This window comes from Populus euphratica, unplaced genomic scaffold (assembly GCF_000495115.2).
Source record: "Populus euphratica unplaced genomic scaffold, PopEup_1.0 scaffold173.1, whole genome shotgun sequence".
Lineage (NCBI taxonomy): Eukaryota > Viridiplantae > Streptophyta > Magnoliopsida > Malpighiales > Salicaceae > Populus > Populus euphratica.
In genome coordinates, this window is record NW_011499951.1 from 321,664 (window position 1) to 348,735 (window position 27,072).

Below are 27,072 nucleotides of genomic sequence, written 5' to 3' on the forward strand. Positions count from 1 at the left end.
AAAATAACAATAATGCCCTTTCTTATATCTGAAGTCTATTTTTTTTATATGAAATATTTTACATATCAAATATTTTTTTAATAGTGGTAATGAAGGAAAAGATTATGGTGAGATGATGATAGTGGTTACAAGACAATTATGATAATATTGAAAGAGAAGGTACCGTGAAGGATGATATACTAATTGAAATAATTGATTGATATTACAAGTAGATTGTTATTTATAAAATATTTTATGGAATTTTATGAATTGAAAATATTTTTTAACAATTAAAGATTGATTATAGAATATTTTTTATCTACTAATTTTTTATAAAATATTTTATAAAAAATAAACACTAAAATATTTTTTTAAAAAAGTATCTTCTAAAGCAAACACAAACATATCTGAAAAATAATTTTCCATAAATTATCCTACTTAAAACAAACGGGTCTTAAAATGTAAATACTATTTTTTACATGGACATGAAAGAGCTTCAGCATTGGACCACAAATCATTTGTTAATCTCAATGTTTTATTTATTTAATTCAATATCCATATTTTATAGTAAATGTCTTAGTTTATGTTTGATGAAATATACTTTTTTTTAGAATGAAGTTCATAATATTTATTTAAAGTGAAATACATAAAAATATTATACTATAAACAAAGGCATTTCAAACAACATTTTAAAAAAATATCTTTCCTCTCAATTATTTATTTTAAATTTATGCTTCAAATGGAAATAAAAATAAAAATAAATTCTTTGCAGAAATGCTTTACTTGCACACCTAGTTGGAAAAATGGATGTGGTAATAGTAATAAAAAAAATAAATGGAGTATCAAATTAAACAAAAATTTTATGATTAGTGGATATAAAATTAAATAAATAAACGAACTTGTGTTATAGGAGTGGAGTGGTTCCTGTCATCATCTTCGAAGATAAGGGATTTGAATGTTGTAATTAATATCAAATATTAGATTATTGATGAGAGGGTAATATTTATATTTCAAATAATTTATTTTATTACAATTTAATGTTTACAAAATAATATTGCAGGTTATATATTACAAATAAAACATCAAGTTACAAGACTTTTAGTATTATATTATGGTAGCTTCTGGTTTTTATTATATTATATAAAAATAATTTGATTAGTTAAATAATTTATGTTTTTTGTATATATGTAATTATGTTTTAAATTTTAATTTTGTAAAAGCTAGAATAATTTTTTTATTAATATAGATCTATTTTTTATTTATTCTGTATATAAAAAATCAACTCACATTAATTTTAATTAAATATATATTTTTTAAAACTCTTTTTTTTTATGTGGCAGGAAGTAGATGACTTTAATTAAAATTAAGCCAAAAAAAGAAATAAAATAAAACGACAAGAGTCGAGACGAACGACGGCGAACTCAGCTTCTACGAGGTTCCAATCTCGGTCAGGGCGTCGAAGCCACTCGCGCACACGTGTCCTATCACGTGGAGGCACCCACAATTATTCTTTCTCCCGCCAGGGCACAAAAATGAAACCCATAATTCCCTCCCTCGATAATATCTCTCCCCTTCCTCCACCAGCCTTGCCTTCAATTCATACAGTAGAGAAGGCTCTCTCCATCTCCATTTTATCCTCTTCTCCTTTTCTTTTGACTCGAGAGTCACTTCTCAGTCTTATAACATACTCTTCCCTTCCCTTTTCTTGTAAAATAAATTCTTCAATTTGTTTTTTAAAATTTCGATTCAATGCTGGAAACAGATTCTCATTCCAAAACGTTTCTCGGCGTCCGCTTCGTTCTCTTTGGTTTCGATCCCCTTGGCGAAACCGAGGTTCTTCCACTCCCTCCCTGCCTTAAATCATTGTTATTGATTGAAAGGAAGAAGATGTAATAGACTGATTTTTTACTTTTTGAACTGTGGTGCAGGTTAAATCAAAGCTTGTCAATGGCGGCGGCGTTGATGCTGTTCAGTATAGTGAGAACTGCACTCACGTCATTGTCGATAAGATTGTTTACGTGAGTAATTAATTATTATTCACACTTTAATGATCAATTAAAAAAATTGTGATTTAGCCATCAATTTATTTTTAAATATGTATTTTTAGGATGATGCTGTATGTGTTGGTGCAAGAAATGATGGAAAGACGGTTGTGAGAGGATTATGGGTTGATCATAGTTTTGATATTGGGATGCCTGTTGATGCCACTTCTGTGAGTTGTATTTTTTTATTTTTTTTATTTCTATATTTTTATTTTTAATGCTGTTACTTTTTTCATTTGTTCTTTCACATATAAAATTGCTCGATGTTTATGATTTAGTTTTTGTACAATAGATAATGTATCGACCGCTTAGAGATTTGAATGGAATTCCGCGTGCGAAGAATTTAACAGTGTGCTTGACTGGGTACCAACGCCAAGATCGAGATGACATTATGGTAAATGTTGCTCGTTTTGTTAGCTTTCATGAGCATCTGGGAATGAAATCTTTATGGGTTTTCTATTTTCTTTCACAGACCATGGTTGGCTTGATGGGGGCACATTTTTCTAAGCCATTGGTAGCTAACAGAGTTACTCATCTCATCTGCTACAAATTTGAAGGTGTGGTTTTGATTTTCACATACTGAACACCATTCTTAATGAATGCATATATGCTGCTCCTCTTTTCCTTGTATTAATATGGTTTTGTTTGATACCCAAAGCATACTAAGCTTGCTGTAGTCGCTGCAAAATATATAGCGTGTTTTAGCTGCTGTTAGTTGGGTAATATGTTTCAAAGGCACGATAGTTTTGGAATGGGGCTTAGTTGACTGGAATATGCAGTCATCCATGGATTGCTCAGCTATGCATGCTATCATCTTCCTATAGCATATGGAAGATATTAACTCTAGAAAGGTACATTAGATGGAAAAAACATTGAACGAAACAAGAAGAGATATTTTTGCTTATGAATATTTGGTTAAACCTATCTTTATAGGGTTTTTCTCTTTAATACATTATGGATATTGTGCTCCTTTGATGATTCTGAAATCCTACTCATACATTAGGGTTATCATTGATTATTGTTCTGCTTTAAGTTCATATACTTCTTGTTTTTTTTTTTTTTTATGGTGAAACTTAATCTACAGCTTTTTTTATTTTTTTTTATGGTGAAACTTAATCTACAGAAGAAGTTTTTGGCAAAGAGAGTTACTTTCATTTTTCTTGAACAGTTGACAGTAGCCTTCTTCTTCTTCTTCTTCTAATGCTTTTATTTGCACGAACATCATAATTGCACTGTTACTTGCTGCTATTTTATCATTTGATCCTATGGAACTTTTCTTACTTCACTCTGGTACAATGCGAGTGCTCAGCTTGACTAAATGTTAATTACAGATTTTCACTTTGTCTAGGTGAGAAGTATGAGCTTGCCAATAAAATGAAGAAGATAAAGCTTGTTAATCATCGATGGTTGGAAGATTGGTGAGTCATCTTCATTTTTTTCCTGATTTGTAGACCACTGAGTTGGTACCTTTTGCTCTGTTACAGATTGAAATACATGAGCATTCTCACATTTTGAACGTATCCTTCTGCTGCAGCTTAAGAAATTGGGAGCTTCTTCCAGAAGATAATTATAGCAAGAGGTGAGGCATTTTAACTTCTGGGTTTAGTAGCATTCAACATGATAAATTTGACACCCCTTCTTGACAAAAACCTGTGCATAACGAGAGAAGAAACTTAGTATCATTTTATCACACCTTATGAGTTTGAACTCCAGTAAGGAATGACCTGAATGATAAATTGAGATTGTTTTAGGTGTTTTTGTTTCTTTCATTCGGATATTTCTTCACTTCAGAATAATGAGTAGAAAGAGAGGACACGATTCTTTGTTTCCTTTCATGGACCACTCGAGCTTTGTGTGCATCCTCCATCCCAAGATGTTGAGTTTGGAGTGGGTTATCACATACAAGTACATGTCCCTTGTTTGCTATATTATTACTGAATGGATGGTCATTCTTCGGCTGAGATCTGTGACTCATTATATGTTTGCACAAAATAAGCATCTCAATGAGTTGCATTGGTAAACAAGTATATGTTATCTTTTCTTATCCAAATAAAAGACAAACACACACACACACATATTAGGCAGCTGAGGTTTTCTAACCTTTGATTGCTCACTTAACTTTTTTTTCATATACAGACACTTGGATCTAGTGAAGATGCTAAAATATGTGCTCAACTTTGACTATTTTTTCATACACGGACACTTGAATCTAGTGAAGATGCTAAAATATGTGCTTAACTTTGCTCTATTTGAACAGTGGCTATGAGTTGGAGATGCTGGAAGCTGAAGCAAAAGACTCTGAGGATGAAGCTGAGGGTACCAGTGTGAAGCAACCAAGTTGTGAAAATGTGAATAAGAGTCCTCAGAATTTAAAAGCTGGAACATCCAAGTCTTGTGAAATGCCGAAAACTGGGGAAGTGCTGAAAGTATCACATAATTTGAGTGAGCCTGAAGGTCTATCAAGGGTGCCTGGCCATTTGGACGCTTGTGGCTTCAAGGGTGCCTCTTCCAATGATCCACCTGATCCAAACGATAGGACTCCTATTTCTACAAGGACAAGCAATGACTTGGAATTTATTTCTAGAATTGTTGAAAGGCCTTCTCATTCTGATGCTAAGTATAATGCTACAATAAGTTACACAAGGAGAACTCCACGAAGGTCCCCACCATCAATTTCCCCTGGAAACTCAGGCAACACTAGAGGCTCTCCTAAAGTTCTCTTAGGTGAATCCGTCAACAAGTCTTCTGCCAAAGTTCTGAATCCATCAGTTACAAACGCAGATCAAGGTTCTGAACCAACGCATTTGATGGATGGTCCATCGAGGATTAATAACCATTCTCCTCTTGGCAATACTGGTCACTCTGTGCATGATATGAGTAGCATGAATGCTGTGCTAAACTCACATGCCAATTCTTCAACAGCCAATTCATCAAAATTTAGTAGAAACACTTTCACAGAAGATAACACTTTCCTTGCAAACATGGTCTTGGAAACTGGTGAAAATGAGAATGCAAATAATAAGACACCACAACCATCCTCCAGGGACTTGAGAGAGAACAACTTGGTCCTCAGGTCTGATAGTGGAGGTTTTGTTGTTGAAAGATATGAACAGATGGTTGCAGAAGCAGGGGAGCCACAAAATCAGCAGCAAGATGGAGTTGGTCCATTTTCACTTAAGGAATTAGAGATAGATAAATCTGACATGCTTTCTGATTTGCATGTGCTTCGGGCAGGAAAAGATGACTTCATTACAAAGCCAGTTAGGAAGAAGATGATTGCCAAAAAGACTTTAGGTTCGAGATCAAAATTGAAAAGCAATGAGAGCCAGAAAGGTTCCATATACTTAAATGGAACTGCTGCTCAAAATGATCCTACAGTTACTATGGCTGAGGTGAAAGAGACAGAAGAGGGTGGGAATTTCTCTGATGCCACTGAGCTTGAGACATCCCTGGCAATTGTCAATGTTGCAGTAACAGAGAAGATGGAGACGGAAAGTGCTACAAAGCTGGGGAATAATATTGAGGTTAAGATTGGTTTCATGGATGATGAAACTGAGGCTCCAGAGGAGAAAAATGAATGTGAAAAATTTCTCGAAGAAGAGCAGGTTGACATGATTGATTTGCCACATAAAGCAGATAATAAGATAGAAATGAAATTAGAAGCAGATAATTCTGCAGTTTATATGCGCAATGGTCTGGTTGAAGAGAAAAGTCCAGTTGAAATACAAAAGAGGGATCAATCAATCTTGACAGAAGATTTTGTTAAAGGAAAAGGAAGGAAGCAGCCTTCAGGTAAGACCAATACCAAGACTGTTACTTCAATTGTTAGAAAAGAAGAGTCCAAGAAAGTTCTGAATATGGAAGAGAATCTTAATGGCAAGAACATTGAGGAGAATGCTGCAGAAAAGAAAAGCACTGAGCCTCATCATGCAGGTCAAGGTAAAAGCAGAATTATATCTAGGAAAAAGTCCAAGAACTCTGTGGAAGCTGAGAAGGAGAATAAGCCTGCTGTTGATGGAGATCAATATGCAAGTCTGGATGACAAGCGTGTTGGTGAAACAGCTGCTAAATCCAATAAAGCACCGTTGAAGTTTAATCAAAAGGTTAGTAAAAGTAATCTTGGTTCTACAATAGGAAGAGAGGTTACAAAGCAAGTGAAAGCCGAACCCCTATGGTTTATATTGAGTGGGCATAGACTGCAAAGGAAGGAGTACCAGAAAGTTATTAAGAGTTTGAAAGGAAAACTCTGCAGAGATTCTCATCAATGGTCATACCAGGCAACACACTACATAGCTCCAGGCCCAATTCGCAGGACAGAAAAGTTTTTTGCTGCTGCAGCATCTGGAAGGTACAGTACATTGTGCATTAACCTCTGAAGTTTGAATACAGAGATTTAAAAAACCTCTTTTAAAATTCTTGTCTGTGACAGCTCAATGTGGTCCATTATTCAGTTTACTGTTGTAAACTATGTATTCTTCTTCTCTCCGCCGAGAAATTTTTTATTTTTTTCCTTTTTTGTGGTCAAGATTGGAAAATTGTTGGAATGAGTTACAGTATAGACCATCTATAATTGTACGAGTCACCTGTTCAAACTGATAGGTATCTGTTTATTGCAGGTGGATTCTTAAGACGGATTATTTAACTGCTTGTAGTCAGGCAGGGAGGTTCTTGGCAGAGGAATCTTATGAATGGCACAAGAATAGCCTTAGCGAAGATGGAACAATTAATTTAGAAGCTCCAAGGAAGTGGCGGCTGTTAAGGGAGAGAACAGGTCATGGAGCCTTCTATGGGATGCGTATTATCATTTATGGAGAATGCATGACACCACCTTTGGTATGTTTTCTTCTCAGATATGTTTACCTGCAACTTTTTCCTTGGTTGAGTTATAACGTTTTGCATAAGCTTTCTTAGGGTTTCAGTTTTCCTGAAAATGATGGTGTATAGATTTTAGCTGATCAATTATCTTATGTGCATTATCTGATACACTGTCCGCATCTTACTGTTCAACAAACAGGATACTCTGAAACGTGTAGTGAAGGCAGGGGACGGTACCATCTTAGCAACTTCTCCTCCTTACACCCGTTTTCTTACATCTGGAGTTGGCTTTGCTATCATCAGTCCTGGCATAACACGAGCAGATGTGTGGGTCCAAGAGTTCTTAAAACATAAGATACCCTGCATCGTTGCTGATTACTTGGTGGAGTATGTCTGCAAGCCTGGGAATTCTCTTGGGAGACATGTACTGTACAATACCAATGATTTGGCAGAGAAGTCATTTTCCAACCTTTTGAGCAATGCAAAAGTGATTCCTGAGGACTTGACAATGTCAAAGGATTGTGATAGTGGTGATGATATAGCCTGTGAAGTTTGTTGTTCTTGCGATAGGGGGGAAGATATGCTGATATGCGGTGATGAATGTGGCTCTGTTGGCTGTGGGGCTGGGATACATATAGACTGCTGCGATCCTCCTCTTGAAAGCATTCCAGAAGAGGATTGGTTTTGTCCAAAGTGTAGCGGAAGCAGGAGCACCAGCCCTAAGAAAAAAAAGATTAAAAAGGCACTTCATTAAAGGCTAATTGGTTTCTTATTTCTCTTGAAACCCTTTTAGATTTCAATCAAAGATGTCCGTATTTAACACATTTTGCTGCGACCAAACATGTAGAATTTACTATACTTGATCTCATGTGTATGCCATAGATTTGTATAATAACCTTCCTCGTTAGCCACTGTGATTATAGGATGCATTGAGCTTGTGTTCAGGACATAATGTATTTATTTTCAGAAATTGATTCTTTGCATCTCGTAAGACCTCTTCAATTTTCTGTTTGTGAACTTATCTAATCCTGTCTCTGATATTTAGACATTATTCTTGATGCAAACAAATTTCATGAGCAATCCTGATGGTGGTTAGGATATGTATACAGGACTGATCCTGTGATTGGTATAGGAGAAGGGACGGAAATAGTGCAAACCGCACAGAAATATGCTTCATTTGCAATGAATGGACGCATTACCATGGTCTTGTATTTCCTCTTTCAAGGTATGCATTCTGATTTCTCAGTTTTTCCTGGTCTTGTTAAAGAACTGCCAGATAAACGTCTTCGTCTTCATATTTGTGCATGAGAGTTGTGCCTTTTTTTTTCCCTCACGATTATCTATTTACTGTTTTTCTAATCTTTTTTCCATGTCGATCTTCGAACCTCACGAATCTCAAGTCCTTTGCTTTGATGGAGACACCTCCTATGGCATGGTGGAAACAAATTCTGGCAGGGGTATATTCTGATTTGCGTATAGCTTGTAATAATAAATGTCTTCACAAATTTTAAAAGATAAAAAATTATTTTAATATTAAAAAAAAAACTTCAAAAAATAATCTATTCCCTACTTAATCCGGATTTCTCCTGCTATTCAAAAAATAATCTTTTCCCTACTTAATCCGGATTTCTCCTGCTAGGTTATGAGTTATCAACGGTTACCTTGATATAAAATATGATAAAAAAAAAAAAACTGAATAGTTGACATTTTGTACGTAGCATCCATCATGTTGGGAACAGTCTTCTCTATTTATAACCTAAATCCATCCTAAAACTTGAAAATGAAACTTCAAAGCTTGATGTCCCAGATTTAGCTATCAACTTATTCCCAAGAGGTGACTTTGGTTGTGCGCCCCCCAAGGCTTTGGAATTCTTCCTCCCTTTTTCTTCCCTTTCTTTCTTCAAGATATCGGATGCCATGCAGGTTGTTCTCGTATGCACAGAATCGGGGACATGGCCCTTTGAAAATAGTAAGAAATAAAGTACCAAACAGAAGTCTTCTACTCAGCTTCAAGCACACTCTATCTATGATCTGTAATAAAGGTGTTTTTATTGGTTTCATTACGTGTTAAGCTGTGGGTCTTCGAGACAACCACCTCAAATCATGATTAGACTAGAGTTTTCTTACCACTAATCAAGCTCTTAATGTCACAAAAGTCATACTATAAAAAGAAAGAGAGAAAGAAAAAGTCACTACAACAATATAATCAATCAAAATATTTATCGTTTTCCCATCTATTTGCCTCCAAGCCATAAAGATTAGTGCATAGATGACTTCAACATCAAACAATCTACGCCATGTCCCGTTGCTCCATGTAATTAAAAAGGTTTGATGAGATATTTTACCCTCTTAATTATTGGGTTGTATCAAAATAAGATCCGGACTATCGACTAATTGATTTGTTGTCTATTTAAACCATTATTTAATGAATAAATTAAGATATGCTGTCAAATTTAACCGATAGTATTGAAGCTTTGATCATGAATCTAAATGTTATAAACGAAGCAGTTTTGAAGTAATTTAATTTCTTAAGAGATTAAAATAATTAAAAAAATATGAAACGATGCATCATTTAATATTTTCATTTCAATGAATGATTTATGTGGAGAGAGACAACATCAATTCCAAATTTTTCTTCTTCAAATTGTGTTTATATATATATATATATATATATATATATATATATATATATATATATATATATATATATATATATATATATATATATATAGGATTTAATTTAAACTAACAGCTGAAGTTCGACAATTAATCTCAACTACCAAATTTGATAATATAACATAATTTACTTAATAAATAATAATTTAAAAATACAATAGACTAAATTAATAATTCAAAACTTATTTCTTCATGACCTAAGATATATATGCCATTTAACCTCATAAAAAAGTTATTTATGAGCTCACGTTCATAAAATGTGGATGCATTACTTCTTTTTATCAAGCATGTTGTTGTTTATTGTGTGTGTTAAGTTTTAAGACTTATTTCTTTAAGTTTTTATTTTAAAATATGGTAATTGTTGAGTTTTTTCTCAATTACAAAATAAAAATATTTAATTAGTGGATCAAGTTAATAATTAAGTTATGAACATCTTGAAGCATCTTGAAGATGTTAGATCTAATCTCAATTGTCCTTTTCACTTTGCCAACACAAAAAAAGATTTTAACTATTGTAATTCATCGGATCAAAATACTTTCTGATCTGTTTGTTTTGTTAAAAGTTAATCTTATCTTTTTCTTTAAAACTCCAGTGATAATCTAAAAATAAATATATCTTTTCAGGTTGAAATTAATTTATAGATTTTGATAAGTGCATTAGTTTATGATATTTTGATCATTGCAATTCATCAGAGTAAAATACCCTCCACTTTGTTTGCTTTGCTAAAGGTTGATCCTGCCTTTTTTTTCAAAACTCTAGTGATAATATGAAGACAAATGTATCATTTCGAGCTCAAATTAATTTATATATTTTGGTAAGTGCAATAGATCAGGATATTTGGAACACGAGTTTTGTTTATTTATGATGTTTTATTCTTTTTTTAATAACTGAAATCATCATCTTCTTATCCTATCTCTTCAAACTAAATATAAAGATATGTTATATATTTTGGTTTTTCTAACATTTCTATTTATGAGGTTTTGTATTTTATCTTGAAATTGCAGAGTGTGTTTGTAGCAAGAAAAAAAGTATCGCCAATTCATTCTTTGCAGTAAAGGAAAAAGAACAACCAAAAAGTCCAATTCCTCAAGGGGAAAATATGTTGATTAACTAGTACATTATTTTTTATTTTTTAAAAAAATCCTTAACTCATAATAAAAATTTATGGATTGTTTTGTTGGATCCAAGTAAGGCATCAAAGACCTTCTATGTAGAATTCTTTTTTTGGATCTGAGTGACCATGATAGAATAGTTTTTTAAACTCAAACTATTGGTCGACCCATACTAGAGCTTGGGTTACGAGTTTTAATTGGGTAATCAGGTCATCCTAGGTCCACCTTAATTTTTTTTTTAATAAAGCAAAACAATGTCAGTTTTGTTAAAAAAATAAATATTTAACAGGTTACAACCGGGTTAACCTAGTTTTTTTACCGAATCACCTAAGTTTTTGCCTTCCCCTGTTTTCTATTAGGGTTGGGCCAAGTTTTATCACCGTACTAGGTAGTAAGACTTATTGATTGATACTAGTGCCTGGAATATCAATTTCATTAAAAGTATATTAATTCCTATCAATTATTTAGAGGTCCAAGGATTTGATTAGTTCAATTTTAACTTGAGAAAAAGTATATTGACATATTAAATTGTTTTTGGTGTATACAAGTTTTTATAGGAAAGAATCACTAACTAACTTCAATTTCTATCTTATAAGCCATTTGCATTGATTTTATTTCTTTTTTATCATAGCTCGCCAACTAGTATGAAATACTTAGACTCCAATTATCAACTCCAACACATTTATATTAATAAGAATAGATGTTGTATTATGGTATGCATTAGGTTGGCCATTCCTATAATATATATTATTGTCGGTATACACTCTAATTATTAACTCCAACACTTTTTTATATGTTTTCCTTACATCTTAACACACATAATTTTGGAAAAAAGAGTTATATCATTGGATGTTCTATGATAATTTTGGTTAAGTAAAAACCAAATTTTGTTTAAATGTCATAGTTAAATATAAAACTAATGTTTGTGCTTGTGCATGTTGAATAAGGCTAGCAAAACCAAGCAATGGAAGGTCATCAAAGGTCATCAAAGTAAAGATAAAACATCCTTGATAAAATAAATATTTCATATTTGTATCATAACAATTGATAATGGTATGAGACCAAACACATAGTTTAATAAAAATGAATGAAGATATATGATGAATACATTCAAAGAAAAGACTGGTTATTCTTTCATTAGGTCATAGTTTAAGAACAAATGAGATGGTATAAAAAAATTAGTTGCTGAAACTAGTGTTGGATGGAATAATGAAATTGAAATTATTCATGCATGTAACGAGTAGTGAAAATTAAAAATTCAGGTTAGTTTTAGGAACTTTATGTTCTTATTTTCAAGTTGTTACTTTAAATAGCTAAGAAATCGATTATATGTTATCTATTATATTGATTTTCTCTTATATAGAAAATTATAAGAGCCAAAAAGTTTAGGCATGTTGGTATTAAACCATCTATTTTTTATAAATTTGATAGAATATTCAACAATATTATGACTACGGATAATTTATTTGGATTCCATCTACAAGAGTTTTATTTGATGATAGTAGTAGAGATGATGATGTAGAGAATGTTACAGGTGATGATGATATGAATTTAGAGGAAGAAAATGATAATTAAGATAAGGATGCCACAACTAATTTTGTTGATGATGTAATAACATGGTAAATAAAGTGAATGTGGCAAACAGTAGCACCCATAATAGTGAAAAAAAGAGAGCATATTCCACAAAGAAAGGTGGAAGAAAAAGATAAAAAAAGGTTTTGGAGTCTGAGCCTAGTTAGTTTATTGTTTGGTTTACTATTAGATAGTGTTTCCACCAAGAGTGAGTTATGCATTTCTACCAATAAGGATAAAAAAGAGTAGTATTACAAATATGATGGCTGAGCTTTGTTTTATTGATAACATTATCAAATGTGGTGACTTTTATTGCTACGCTTTGGAATTTTTACTTTAAGTAGCGATAGATATATGTTGTTAACAATAAAAGACGTTACTATAAAATTTGAATAACTATAAAATATGTTATTAAAATTTAAGGTTTTAATAATGAGAGTTGTGCCTTACATCCATCATTCTTATTGATTTTATCCTCTTGCTTGATACACACACACACACCATAATAGAATTGAAAATTATTGATGTGTCTATGTTGTTATAATATAAAGGTTCTTTGGTTATGTGTAATGTATTAAAATTGTTATTTTTAGAATATTTGTGTAATATTTGGTATTTGAATTGCTTAAATTGATATTTATATCAAGATGATAATGAATTATAAAAACATTGTAATGTATTTTCATTAAAAAATCTCAGTTTTTTTCTTTTTTATTGGAATGCTAGAATCCTCAAGTCCAGTTCTTTGATCAATCCATATATTGATTTTTTTTATTGTTATTCTTCTCCTTGATGATTTATAGGACATGAATATCCTTCTCAAAGCTCTTTATGACACAAGTAACATTTTTATGTAACAACTTCTTTAGGTATGTTAACCAATCATGACAGATTACTAGCAATGAATGTACTGAGCAAGATTGACTATTTGGTAAATAACTCTCATAAACATGTTTATCATTTCTAGTATAAAACAAGAAAAATAAAAATGATTGAAAGCTATTTCTATTCATCTTTTTCAGTGTCGAACAAAGAAACTAGGTAATTCTATGCTTAACGAAAAAAACTTAGTCTATACAATTATAAAATCTCATAAAAAAAATGCACTGACCATACTAATAAACAAGGTTTTCCTTGCACCATTTGGGACCAAACATGTCGAAGCACTCCCTTTAAGGTATAACAAGAGATAATCCTCTCTCTGCCATTTTTTTTTATTTCCATCCTTTCTTGGATATACCTTTTTCAGGTTATCACGAACAATTGAATGAGTTATTGTTGGTTTGAGCAATAACTACCCAACCTTTCTCCCTCCACATTTAAAAATATATGCATAAAATTATATTTATGCATGACTAGCTAAAAATTAATGACTCAAAAGTATTTAAAGATCAAATGAAAAAGTTGAGTGCTTGATAAACACATGAATAGAAGTCCATAAAAAATCATGAAATACTAATAATAGCTCTGGAATGATTAGAGGCATAGTTGGTCCACAACTTATAAGCCAATCCATCTTGGAATTTATTGTTTACTAAGGAATATTGGACAACTTTTTATATGTTGGACAATTGAAATATTTCACTTCAAGAAAAACTTGATTTTGGATTTTATAGGATTCCAATATTATTTTCTAAATCTTTATTAGGTTTTATAAGTGGAATTTTTAGATGTCATTACACAACTAATTTGAAACATCATTTTCTTATGTTATTCTAAAAAAAGATTTACTTACCCATGTAGTAGTGCCATGACAAAGCCATCAAATCACTATAATGTCACCTTATAAGAATATGCACAAGGACATTTGCAGTCTTGCATTGAACAAACAAGTTTCATTCAATAATAGAGTATAAAGCATAGAACAATGAGAATCTTTGTCTTGAATTTTTTTTTTTGTCTGTAACTACCACATTATCAATACCCAGAGCATATAAGTCCTATTCATTTATTTTGGAGTTAGATAATATAAAAGTTTGCCAACCAACTTCCAAGTCTTTAAAATGGTGCAAATTTTAGCAATAGAGATGCTAAAATAGCTAGCTTCCAACTAATATCCAATTAAATTTGGTAACCATCAATTAGATTTCAAGTTACAACCTTGAATAATATTACTAGTGTCCCTTTTTAAACATCTCATACTACAAAGGTAAGCCCGGTGCCAATTTTTATAGAAGCAGTTCCATTCTCATCAATTCAACCTTTGAATACACACCTAAACCCATCTTTCTCGAGAAGATGGTCATGCCTAAAATTTATAGTTACTAATTTAAGGTTATTAAATGTCAAATTTTAAAGCTAAAAAGCAGGTTTCAATTCCTCACTGAATGTTAAAAGTGAGGATACACTCTTTGCATTGTGAGTCGTTTTCGTAGAATACATTAATGAAACAATATGTTAGTCTTTGTTCTTATGTTTTATAAATTTACTTGGCATTAAGATTCAAAGTAATGGATAATTACTTGCTATTGTTCATTTATATTAAAAATGTTTACATATAACAACTCATTAACAATTTTTATCAAAAGAACTAACTGGAAACAATTAAAATTACCGAATTTTAATAAAGTTCATTGAAGAACTAGTTGTTGTCATGTTATTTTATGTATAGATAATATAGTAACTGATCATGATAGACATGTTTATCAATAAATATGATGTTTTAATTTTTAAACTTTCCTATTTAATTTTATAGGGCTTAAAATTATTTATTTTCTACTTAACATCCCTTAGTTTGTTTTTGGTTCACATAATATTAATTTTTAACCAAACTAAAAAAAACATTTTTCTTTTCCTTTTCATTTGTGATTGTAGAAATGGAAGTCAAATGGTTCAATGATTTATTCAAAGAAAATTTTGAGGAAGATTCTTATAATGTAATGAATTGTATAGTTAATTATATTAATTATAATGGTGATGGAGGTAATGGTGGCGATGATGATGTTGGTGATAAAGGATACATATGGTAATGACAATGATGACAATAATGATGATGAGGATGTTAATTCTTTTTATAAGCAAGATTTTGGTTATCATAAACTAGCAATATATACAGGTGGAGCTCTAATAATATATTATGTTAATTATATGCTCAAAGAACCTTATATGGTTTTGTAGAACACGGGTATTATATGATTGAATAAAATTTTACATGAACATTAGAAATAATATTTCATGTTTAGGATGGATGCAATAACATGTTATGATTTAGAAACAAAGTACAAATTATAAGCTAAAAAAAAAAGGAGTATTATTGAAAATATGGCAATGTTTTTTATATAATAGCATTAGATGCTTCAAATAGAGAAGTTTAAGAAAGATTTCAATCTTTAGACGAGATTGTTAACAAATATTTTAAGAAAGTGCTTAAATTTGTTTATATGCACGCAACAAATGTTGTAAAACCAGAAGACTCTGAATTTCAAAACACTCCACTATGAATTGAGATAGATCCAAAATACATATCTCATTTCAATGTAACACTAATATATTATTATATTATTAATGCTATAAATTTGTTTATATTTAGATAAATTTTTTCAATCATCGACATCTTGATGCTTCTTCTATTCGATGTAGAATTGCATAAGAGTAATTGATGGCACACATGTGTCTGCAATAATTTCTCAAGAAAATCAAATCCTATTTATTAGTAGAAAATGTGTACCAACTCAAAATGTAATGAATGCATATAGCTTTGACATTCAATTATTTTTTGTTTTGACAGGATGAGAAGATAATGCATATGACATATATTTTTTTCTGTAGGTAATTGACAATTCTAATATAATATTTTCAAAAATCACCTACGGGTAATTACGTGAGAAAAAATTCATGTTATTGTAATTATTTTTCTATATAATCCTCCTTTTATGAAATAAGTTACAAATTCATCACTTTTTATTATAGGAAAATATTATTTAGTAGATGTTGGATATCCAAATGAGTATAGATTTTTAGGTTTGTATAAATATGAAAGATATCAATTACTAGATTTTCAATGACATAAACAACCTAAAAGTCAAAAAGAGGTTTTCAATTGAGCATACTTTTTAACACACAGTATGATATAAGATATTTTTAGATTGTGAAAAAAAAGATGAATAATTTTGCAACGCATGCTTGCATATACCTATAAAACACAAATTCAAATTGTAGTAGTATCAATAGTTACATTATAAGAAAGTTTAGGAAGATCATGCATTTGGAAAATATGATTGCCATCCAAACTTTATTCCTAATAATATTTTAATAGATATCATGCAACATTCAAAAAGCTCTAGATGTCATAGGCCATCTTAAATAGACCATGTTCATGGTAGAACTACAACTAGTTTAATGAGATAATATAACGAGGACTCCTAATGTTGCTTAGTGTTGATTTGCTACCTTTCTTATTTATTAATAATCACATGTGTTTTATTTAATTTAAAGCTATAAATTATACAGTGTTTTTTTAGTTATTTTAGTTTCAACAACTTCAAAAACAATTTTAATCAAACACCTTTCAATTATTTTTTATTCAACATGAATACCAATAATAGTTTCAATCAAATACACATAGAACCATATTAATAGCAATTATAAGTGTTTTTTATTAAAAAAAAATAAAAACATAATTATAAAAGCTACTTTAACACCAACCAATTTCTAAAATGACTTACAATAAAAAAAAAATTATTCACAAGAATTTCTCGAAAGAAATTTTTTAAGATTTCAAGTCACCAAAAGAATGTTAAAGATTAGCAAATATTTCAACCACCCTAAAAGTTGAGCTAAAAGATGAAAAAGGTGTGAAATGGACGAGGAATTGGTGCTCAACTCATCAACGAACACATTTATCTATCTGTAAAATTCCCCAAAACCTGGTTTTGACAAAGAGCTAGAAACAAGCCTTGAGTACCCCGTCCTCCCTATCAGAAGGAAAAAGGAAGAAAAGGGCGATCATTGCACATGATAGCATCACATGGGGCTCCTGACATCATCATATCTGGCCACGACTTCTCCTCTTTCCATTGTTCCCAGCCTTCAAACACCAAGTCCTCTGTTCCTCCTAGTTCCCTTCTTACCCTCCAAATGCACCCAGCAAGCGAGGGTGTTGTAGTCATTATACATGATACCATGAATTTAATTTGTTCTACTCTGTGAGGATTAAGCCTTAAATAATATCTCATGCTTTTAGAGATGCTCCATGATATCTGATCTGACGACTTTATTTATAAAAATGGCAGCCTCGTGAGAATTCGTGCAGAGCCCCCTTTCTTTCGCCATAAGAAAATAAATATAATGTTCTAAAAGAGTTGAAATTTAATATTGCAAGAAGCGTCCAAGAATTACAATGGCATTTAACTGGCTCTCATTCATACCTGAGCGCGTTTCCAGCATTTGAAAATTGCTGGAAATATCGACACAAAAAAAAAATTCGAAAAACTACGCAGAGGAGCTACATTAATAATAACAATAATATAAGAAACACGTCCGTTGAAAGAACACAGCAAGAACAAGTGTCATAGAATTCTACAGGAGACATCATACTGCAGATTGAGAGCAAGTTTTCTGGTGGAAGATCAACATGCTGTCCTCAAGCACAAGGATAAAATTCTCCCATGAGGTTAAAAAGCTTGAGCATCCAAAACTATAGCACGTACTCTTACTGGTAGGGTAAGACAAGTATCAAAATCATCACTCGTATTAACATGGATCAGTGAATCCAAGTTTAGACCAGCTGAGATCTCATCAAGGCTTAATTAAAGGGAGAGAGAAGATAGGCAGACGTTCAAATCATAATTAATCTCAAGCTCTCTGTCGATCAGAAGTTAATTATCAACATAATTATCATTTTGCATGAGGGTGGGGACTGGATACAACTAAAGCTGTTGAGTAGCGTGGAAGGACAAAAGGACAAAGCGAAATTTATGAGGGTAAAAAAGTTCTCAAATCACTTGTAAGGAAAGACAGAGAGAGCATCTTTAACAAGTGAAGACGGCATATTATTTGAGTACACTGCTAGGCTTGGGAGCTCTTTTTTGTTGTCTTAAAGTGAACAGAGGGGAAGTATCACCTAAACAATGCATGCACCCACTTCCTCCATTGACAAGAGAGACATCAAGCTTTGGTCTCTTTTACCCTGTCATCATTTACATGGAAAACTACATGCAGCTGAGCTATCTTTCTGCTATCATTGATTCCTATATTTTGTTATTATTAATGTAAATTTAATTAGACTAGATTATTAATCTTTCTAGATCCTGTTTGTTTACATGGCTCGTCGCTTCGTTTTTGTAGATTATGGCAGGAATGAAAAACACAAAAGATTAGATCTTTTTATTTCAATAATCGGTGTAGATAAACATGAACTTAATGTTAAACATTAAATGAAAAGGATTCTATTTTAAATTGCTTTACAATATTGTTCAAGATGGGCTCTCTGCGGCAATTGTCAAATTACAAGGATAATTACTCGGCAGTTCAAGCAATGATAATGCTTGAATAATTGTTTTTCTTTGGCAAAATTTGATGACCACACAGAAAGGCAATCTTAATTATTTCCCACAGTAAAAGCAACTCATAGTAATAGTAAGTGGTTAATTGCCAAAGACAGTTTTTGAGAAAAGCTTTAGCCCCACCGTGTTTCTTTGGAGGTGAGTAGTTGTAGAATTGTTTGGAATAACGATGAAATTATTTTTTAAAATATTTTTTATTTAAAAATATATTAAATATTTTTTTATTTTTTAAAATTTATTTTTGTTATGTGCATATTAAAAAAATAAAAAATATTTAATTTAAAGCTAAAAAAGAATTTTAAAAAATTTCAAAAGCATAATTATATTGCAATGCTGAACATGACTCGGAATAAAAATCATAACACAATGATGCAATTTTTTGCATGGAATAGAAACCTGGTTTATTATTATTATTATTATTATTATTTGTCTTACATAGGAGATACATGTTTTAAATAACATACAAGATAAGATAAAATGATTATTTTTATATGTCATTTGATTATGGTGAACAAATCATAAAAAAATATAAAAAAATTTATTTTTTCTAGTTAATCTAAGTTAATATAAGGACAAAACTTGTTATTACTGTAGTTTTATTATTGTATGTCTTAGTTTGATATTTTTAGAATTAAAAGTTTTTTATAATAATATTTTAAAAATAAAAAATAAGATATATTATCTTTGAAGGTATGTCTTTTTATATTTTATTTGTTAAAATATAAAAATTAGCTATAAATTTATTCCAAAAACAATTTTTTTTTCATATGAATTTCTATTTTATATATATATTTCCCATTCCCTCTGCCGTCTCGGCATTATCTTTTCTATACTAGAAAAGTAATGAGATGCTATCTAAATGTTCCAACAGATACAATGAGGTCTGAGGAGGTTGGGAAACCTTATTGATACCCAACAACCCTCTTAAAAGTCTAAGCCTCCCCACAGTCAGTCACACAGGACCGCAGAATGCGAATCGCCATTATTGCTCCTTATCTTGCCTCAACCAGTCATTATTTTGTACACTTTAGGTGTCTATACACAGATGTGTGGAGTGCAGATGTGTAGGAAAAAAAAAGCTCGGATGCTGCAAGCCTTGAATTGACATGACTCCTCCTTTCCAAAACCAACTTGTTTTTTCTTGTATTGAGTGCTTGATTAAGACCCTTTCTTCTGTTGCCTTAGCCCGGCGTGAAAAAAACCTGACAACCTCTTTTCCGCTGGGAGATAGGTACTTGACATGGTCCCTTCTGCAGTTTCCACCATTGGAACACGGCCTTGTCTTAAATTACAAGATGCACGCAAAGCCATAACACCCACACAGGGTGGCTTCAAACCCAATAGGATTATAGCATTCACTGTTTAGTTGCAGAGATTTTTCTCACCAAGCGTGGATAGAGATAAACCTGATGTGGCATTAGCAAATTAATGAGATATAGTGGAATGTCAGACGTGTCAGCTTACAGATAGACTGATAGAAATTAAATGCAACGTATGAGACACCAGAGAGAACCCGAAGCCAGCTTTGCTTCTCGGCAATCCCCTGGCTACACATGTGGATACCGAGTTACAGGCAAAACCCAAACTAGTTAAAACGAAGGTTGAGAATAGGATGAGAATGTACTAATAAAATTCCAAATTTAAACTAAGCAATAAAGCGTAGACCCATAAATAGATAATTCGGTACTGAAATTCTGTACAAGTAGAGTAGATGGTAAGAAAGAAATGGAAAAGGTAACAAAATTTCCCGGCAGACTAAATTTATATGTGTTTATACAAAATGAACCAGAGATTCCACTGCCGGTGACATCTCAAGAAACTTGTTTATCATTTAGCAGCTTAATGCTTCGAATTTCACAGCAAGTGGACGGTTAAACCCAGCTTGTGATAGCAAATTCCCAACCGCAGCAAGGTCGCGGCAAAACACCCCTTGAAAGACAGATGCAGTGTTGCTCCCTGAAGATGCAGATGCCACTTTATTTTCATTGGAATTGATCCTGTTGGGACCAGAAATCTCCACTGCAGATGGGTTCGATTCCATTTTGGCATTTTGAGTTGTCTGTTGGGTTTGAATTGCTGCTGCTTGAGCTGCTTGCAAAGCAGCAGCTGATGCCTTCTTTCTTTGCTTCTCTGCAGCCTCTTCATCCATGATTGTTGACATGACGTTAGAATAACCCTTTTGAAGCAATCTATAGAGCAACAAAGCAGACATTTTTGCTCGGTCTTTTACCGATTCAAGATCCATATCATTTGCAAACTCACACCTCTCAACGAAATTTATAGACTTATCAGGCTTGTGCCTCAAGCTCAATAACAGATGAGCTCTCTCTAATTCGGATCTCGAACACCCACGCCTCAATCCAATCAAAGCATAGTAATCAACATTTCTAGTCTCCCCAGAAGCAACTCTCTTCTTCAGTTCTTGAATCTTGGTAGTCAATGCACAGAGTTTCCCAGGAATCTCTCTGTACCTGACCTGGTGCCGCTTCCAAGCAGGACCTGGTAGCTTCCTATCCCTCAAGATTGAATTATACAGTAGTTTCAAGTGCTCCAGATCATGTAAACAATCGGGCAAGCACCGGATTGTTTCCAGAAGAGAAGCTCTTGTATCAAGCGCCTGAATGCAGGCAGGTTCTAAAGCTAAAGTCTTGTTGCAATCAGCAATGGACTCTGCAATTCTCCCTGATGCTTTGTATGCATAAGCTCTATGCATATAGCATTCAGCAAGGAATCCCTGTGGGGCCCCTCGTCGGCCCTCCAAGATCTTAGTGAAGTGGCGGATGGCCTCGGAATAGAGGCCAGCATCCAGGGCCGCCAGCGCGGCTGTTCGGCGTCGAAGCAGTAGCTTAATGTGGGCAAGGAGTTGCGTAACGCTTTCAGATTCGGTTAAATTTCTCGGTGGGGTAGGTGGGGCTGTCGATGTGGATATATCGCTGGAGATTGGGAAGTTTGAGAGAGAGAAGCTGTCCTCTGACCAGGAAATGCTTTGACGGCGGAATGCAGCAGTTGTCAGGCGTTTTCCGGTCTGGAGAAGCACCATGGCATCTTCCATTAGGCCTAGATGGCAGCAAGCTTGGCCTAAAACCAGATACCTGTAAGAATATACGTTAATGATCGAGTTAGTTGAATAGAATCATTAAGTTTCAAGTGTTTAACTTGTAAATTTGGAGTCTTTGGCACCAAGATCCCAAGTTACAACTCAATTTTTTTTTTTTTTAATTAGTCCATTTCAAAAGAAAATAATTACTTAGAAGCTAAAACAGTAGAATAAAATAAAATACTGAATTGGGCAAAAGCACAGATAGCCATCATGGGATTTTTTTACTATTAACAGTGGTTATGATTGATTTTTAAAATATTTTTTAAAATTAAAAAATTTTTAAAACACAAAAATATGGTTTTAACCTTAAAAGATGACCAAATCGTGTTAAAGCAGGGCAAAGCCCGTGTGCACTAGCATTTTCACTGGAGAGAATCACTACGTAGTTCCCAAAAAAAGAAAAGACCTTTCATAGTTGAAAGTTTTAAAAATTCAATTATAGCTACCACCTTCATCTCCTAAAAGAAAAGGAAAAGGTAAGAACACATGGCTGGCTGGCTGTGTTTTACTCCAACCAACGCAAAAACATATCCACTGATCTAGACAATAAATATGGTTATTAAAAGTTGAACCGCATACCATAGCTTCAAAAGAGAAACAGAAACCGAGGAACTTACCTCCATTGCCCTTCTTTATCGCAATTTTTACAGAGTCCGGCCATCACTTTCTTCTTCAAGTCGGAGACAGAGAAACACTTGAAACTTGGATCAGAGTTATCTGAAGGCAGCAGCTTAACTCGCTCTCTTGAAAGCTGCTGAGAAGAACTATCAGAAGAAGAAATAGATCCCGAATCGTCGTTTGCCATTTTAAGGCTAGGAATGTAGTCTTGAAGCATATCAGCCACCTCCTTGAATCGCCTAAGATAGAGCAAAGATCTTGCTTTGAGTTCAAGAGCTACTTCTAGGCGAGGAGAGAGTGCAAGTGCCGCGTCTAGAAGCTTAAGAGCCGACGCAATCTCGCTCTGTTCTTGGCTTGCAATCAGGTTTCTTGCATCTTTAATGTACTTGTCCACAATCTGTATGATCACACGAAAGTTGATGCACTAGCTCATTAACTCTCACAGGAATATATATGTACGAAAAAGAAAAGCTCAAACCCATTCGAGAAAGAGATGAAATAAACCATAGGAAATGAAATATAAAGGCAAAACAGAGATCCTCTTCATCAAAGGAAGAAAGTTGTATATTTTACCTTCCGGTTGCTTAGCCACCAGTGCTTCTTGTCATTCATACTTGGACAAGGAGAAGTAGAAGCAGCCATGGTTGTTGTTTTTTTCTTGTTGAGGAAGAAGAAGAATCAACCATTAACCACTCCCTCTCTCCCTCTATCTCTATCTCTGTCTCCCCCAAAGCACATATATTTTTTCGGTTGTGAGATAAAAAGGAGAAGAAATATATATAGCAAGGGAAAGAGAGAAAACGGGAACAAAGTGGGGAGAGAGGGATGGAATGGAAAGAGGGAAAACGGGAACAAAGTGGGGAGAGAGGGAGGGTTGATCTTTGGATTTAAAATCTTGTTTATGTTTAAGTGTGTTGTAAATATGGGAGAGAAACTAAAGCTGTGAGAGAGAGAGAGAGCGAGAGAGGCCTGGCCTTCAAAGAAAAGCAATAAATAAATAACTAAATAAATAAATTGCCAGCTCTGACCTCAGAGAAAGCTTTGATCCTTCAACTTCATAGCTGGCACCACTTCCTTTTATTCTCTCTCTCGTCACTATGGCTACGTGGCCTATTGCACTCTATACAACACCCTATAATTATTATTGTTTTTGTTTTTTTAGGAAAACAGTTTTATTACAAACTTTGGGAGCGAATGTGAGCAAATGGAAATGTGAGTGTATTCTTGTTTTTTTTAAAAAATTAATTATTTTATTAAAATTATTTTATTTTTATATTTTAAATTATTTTGATGTATGAATTTTAAAAATAATTTTAAAAATAAAAAAAATATTATTTTAATATATTTTAAAATAAAAAATACTTTAAAAATAAATCTCACCCACGCTCCCAAATAATTTTGTTAGAAAAAATAATGCTTTTTAAGTTTTTTTTTATTATAATACTTTTTAAATCTTTTTCTATTTGAAGAAAATTTATTTACTATTATTAGTGTATTGTAATAATTTCTTTTTTTGACGAATAAATATTTAAATGAAAAAATTAAATATTTTATAATTTTAAATACTTATAGTGTTTTTAGCTTTTAAGAATTTTGACCTATAATAAATTTATTTATCTTTTACTTGAGTATGAGTTAGTTGATATCATAACTCCATAATCTAAGAAAATTGATCAATAATTTTTAATAATTATTTTATTTTATTATGTACTATAAAATAACAATGGTTCCATAGTAGTTTATTTTGCTTTGTTATATAATGTGGAACAACTATGACAAGAAGAAGTTTTAAAATATGATGTTTTTATGTATGAAAGGATAATGAGGAACCCTCTAGGAATTAGTATATTGTTTTTGTCTGCATAAGTTGATAAATTGCTGTTATTTGTAATTCTAATGGTATTATTTGTTAGATGTACACAAAAATATTGTATTAAAGATTTATAACGAGATGATTTACATAAAAATATTATGAATCCAGAATGAAATAGCTCACATGGAAAAAAAATGTTCTTGATAAATAATAAATTTTTATTCTAAATTGAATTCCTTGCAATTTAGAAAGATTAATATAAGAGGTTTTTAGAAAGATTTTTTTTATTTTTTTATGATATTTTTTTATTTAAAGGTAATTTTTATAATTCAATAATATTAAGGTTTTTTAATTTTTTAATATAAAATTTTATAATAGCTTTTTAGTAAGTGAATTTGAGAATATGTCTATAGTTATAATAGTTTTTTATTTTTGACGGTTTGACATATAATAAATCTATTGATGATTCGCTCTTCCCTATGTTATGGATACATCGGTTAGGGTTCATGATTGTCACCGGGCATAGACGGTCACCCATCACGGGTCCTCGGGTTCAACTACCGGGGACGAAAATATAAAGATAAGACGCCATCAAATTGTGCCCGAAAAGCAAGTGAAGATCGCGTAAGAAACTCCCCAGTTATTTCTCTGAGGTCACTTTCAATTTACCCATTTGCCCTCCTTCTTCAAAGTGAGCTCAGGGAATAAGTGCACTTTTTTTCTTTCCTTCTCTTTTTTGTTCAAAATATTTATTTTTACCTCCCAAAATGGAACACATAGCTGTAGCTCTTAGCAGTGTCTCCAGGGAGGGGTGACCATAATTGCAACCTAATGAACGTATTTCTTTTAAAAAAAATTTATTACAAACAAAAGACTCGAACACAAGATCTCCCGACATGAGAAAGTCTCTTCCGCTTATTCATTCAACCAAGATGAAGCTTCCTGGTTCTTCCGATTTTTATTTAAGCTCGTGCTCTATGGCAACACACTACTTTGGTTCTGGTCACACGAGGCAGAGGGGGGCTAGAAGGAAGACAGGGGTGCGGTTGTAATTATCTAAAAAGAGGGAGGAGGAATTAGTAATAATGTTGCAGGGGCATATTTTATAGGGCGGGGGAAAGTGACCCTTCCCTCACAAGGCACAGGAATCATGCTTTTCTTTATGGGGTTTGCTTTGCTTTTTATCTCACTCAAATTGATTAATGTATGCACATGAATATGGATAGTAGCCAGATGGGTTTGTCTTAAAGGCTCCCCCTTTTTCCTTGGACCCCACCTCTAAAGGGCCAACAATCCCCCTTCCTGGAGGACAGTCCCTCCAATCTCCTGCCACGTCAGCTACATTACATGGCCTGCATCCACGTGGCATGCCTGGATGGCAGGTCCCACGTAACATGAGGACACCCTCGCTGTCCAGATCAGCTAGGTGCTGGACGCTGTCTTGCACTCTCCTTGCTATCGAGACCTCTATTATTGAAACTCAATCCAGTGGACAGCATAACATTATGGAATCAATGATGCATAGTGTTTCGGATAATTTTTTTTTCAACTGTGTTCTTGTCAATCCTTTTTCAAGCAAAGCTTCAATTGCTTTAGAAACTACTCGATTCGACGTAATTATCTATTTTTTAATATATCAAAAACATTAAAAAAAATTCAAAATTTTTTATTTACTTCAAATTAATATATTTTTAATATTTTTAAATTATTTTTATATAATAATATCAAAAATAATCTTTTAAAAATAAAAAATTATTAACATATTATTTGATATAAAAAATTATTTGAATAGCAATCATAACTATATTTTTAAATAGGCTCGTAAACATTTCAAATAACAAAAATAAAAAAAAAATACAAGAATGTAATATTTATATTTTATTATTAAGTTTATTCCAAGAAAAAAACTCATTATAATCAAATCAATATCATTAAAAAACACACCTATCAGCAGTTACAAAAATGTTTCCTTCCACTACACCTGGGTTCGAGCCCTGACGTGCACGTCTGTCACCTCTGCGGTGCCTTACATATCTATTGGGTTTGCAGGGTATTCAGTGGGCCGTAGGAATTAATCATGGTGCACGAAAGCTGGCCCGGACACCCCATGTAAATAAAAAAAAAATCATCCTTTATAGAACCACTCTTTGAAAAAAAAAAAGGATGACGCCAAGTGGGAAAAAAACATAACACAAGTAGGGTTAATGAGGCATTATCAACAGAAAATATAAAGGGCGTTTCTTTTTCACTTTTCACTTGCTTTGGATGTAAAGTCATTTCACCTTGTTAATTGTTAATTGTGACCGAGTAATAATATTTTATTTTAAAAAAAAAAGTTATTAAAGGATTATTCAACATATTTAAAAATAAAAACAAAAAATTCATCATTTATATATTTTCAATCTCTTAACTACTTCCCAAAATAATTGGGATATATGCTTCTGAATTAAGGCATCATAGTATTTTTAAACAAGTATAAAATAATAAAAAGTAAATTCTTCAATCACATTAGTACATTAAAATGATTTGTCAAAAAATTATTTCATTATAAAAATCCTTGCCTCAACAATTTCTTCTATAAAACCAATTAAATCCTAATATAAAACGATAATTAAAAACAAGGAAGTAAAACACTTAAAAATATAAAAATAGATAGAATTTCTATTCAATTCATCAAAAATACTTATGGCCATACAAGCTATCAGTCAAAAGTCCTTACAAGAAAAAAAGTCTTCTTGAATAAGTAAACTAACCAATTTTCAAAATATAAGCTTGTTATTCCTCTCAAAAACCTCCGCTTCCTTTTTAATATAATTTCTTCATTTAAATTATTTTAAAAGCT

At 32.4% G+C, this 27,072-nt stretch overlaps 2 protein-coding genes across 3 annotated transcripts; one reads left to right on the plus strand and one right to left on the minus strand.

Annotated features, from left to right (window-relative positions):
- Nucleotides 1-1,406: 1,406 nt before the first annotated feature.
- Nucleotides 1,407-7,862, plus strand: LOC105137966 (BRCT domain-containing protein At4g02110-like). Of its 2 annotated transcripts, XM_011043930.1 has the most exons (10): nucleotides 1,407-1,812; nucleotides 1,908-1,997; nucleotides 2,087-2,191; nucleotides 2,314-2,415; nucleotides 2,494-2,578; nucleotides 3,370-3,439; nucleotides 3,556-3,600; nucleotides 4,279-6,369; nucleotides 6,638-6,854; nucleotides 7,036-7,862. In XM_011043930.1, exons 1-10 carry the CDS (start codon nucleotides 1,729-1,731, stop codon nucleotides 7,588-7,590), a joined length of 3,444 nt encoding a protein of 1,147 aa, XP_011042232.1. In that variant the 5' UTR covers nucleotides 1,407-1,728; the 3' UTR covers nucleotides 7,591-7,862. The 2 variants fall into 2 exon arrangements, with proteins under 2 accessions (XP_011042232.1, XP_011042233.1); XM_011043931.1 differs by lacking the exon at nucleotides 3,556-3,600.
- Nucleotides 7,863-20,307: 12,445 nt separating this feature from the next.
- Nucleotides 20,308-23,225, minus strand: LOC105137969 (uncharacterized). Its single transcript, XM_011043933.1, has 3 exons — nucleotides 22,991-23,225; nucleotides 22,417-22,814; nucleotides 20,308-21,791 (listed from the first exon to the last, which is right to left on the minus strand). Exons 1-3 carry the CDS (start codon nucleotides 23,057-23,059, stop codon nucleotides 20,531-20,533), a joined length of 1,728 nt encoding a protein of 575 aa, XP_011042235.1. The 5' UTR covers nucleotides 23,060-23,225; the 3' UTR covers nucleotides 20,308-20,530.
- Nucleotides 23,226-27,072: the final 3,847 nt, after the last annotated feature.

Bases quoted from the DNA above. Each gene is read 5' to 3' on its own strand.
- LOC105137966 (XM_011043930.1), top strand. From the start codon at position 1,729: ATGCTGGAAACAGATTCTCATTCCAAAACGTTTCTCGGCGTCCGCTTC. The intron at 2,192-2,313 runs GTGAGTTGTATT...TTTGTACAATAG, and splicing joins TGCCTGTTGATGCCACTTCT to ATAATGTATCGACCGCTTAG. The intron at 6,370-6,637 runs GTACAGTACATT...TGTTTATTGCAG, and splicing joins GCTGCTGCAGCATCTGGAAG to GTGGATTCTTAAGACGGATT.
- LOC105137969 (XM_011043933.1), bottom strand. From the start codon at position 23,059: ATGGCTGCTTCTACTTCTCCTTGTCCAAGTATGAATGACAAGAAGCAC. The intron at 22,815-22,990 runs GTAAAATATACA...GTGATCATACAG, and splicing joins GGTGGCTAAGCAACCGGAAG to ATTGTGGACAAGTACATTAA. The intron at 21,792-22,416 runs GTAAGTTCCTCG...ATATTCTTACAG, and splicing joins GATAAAGAAGGGCAATGGAG to GTATCTGGTTTTAGGCCAAG.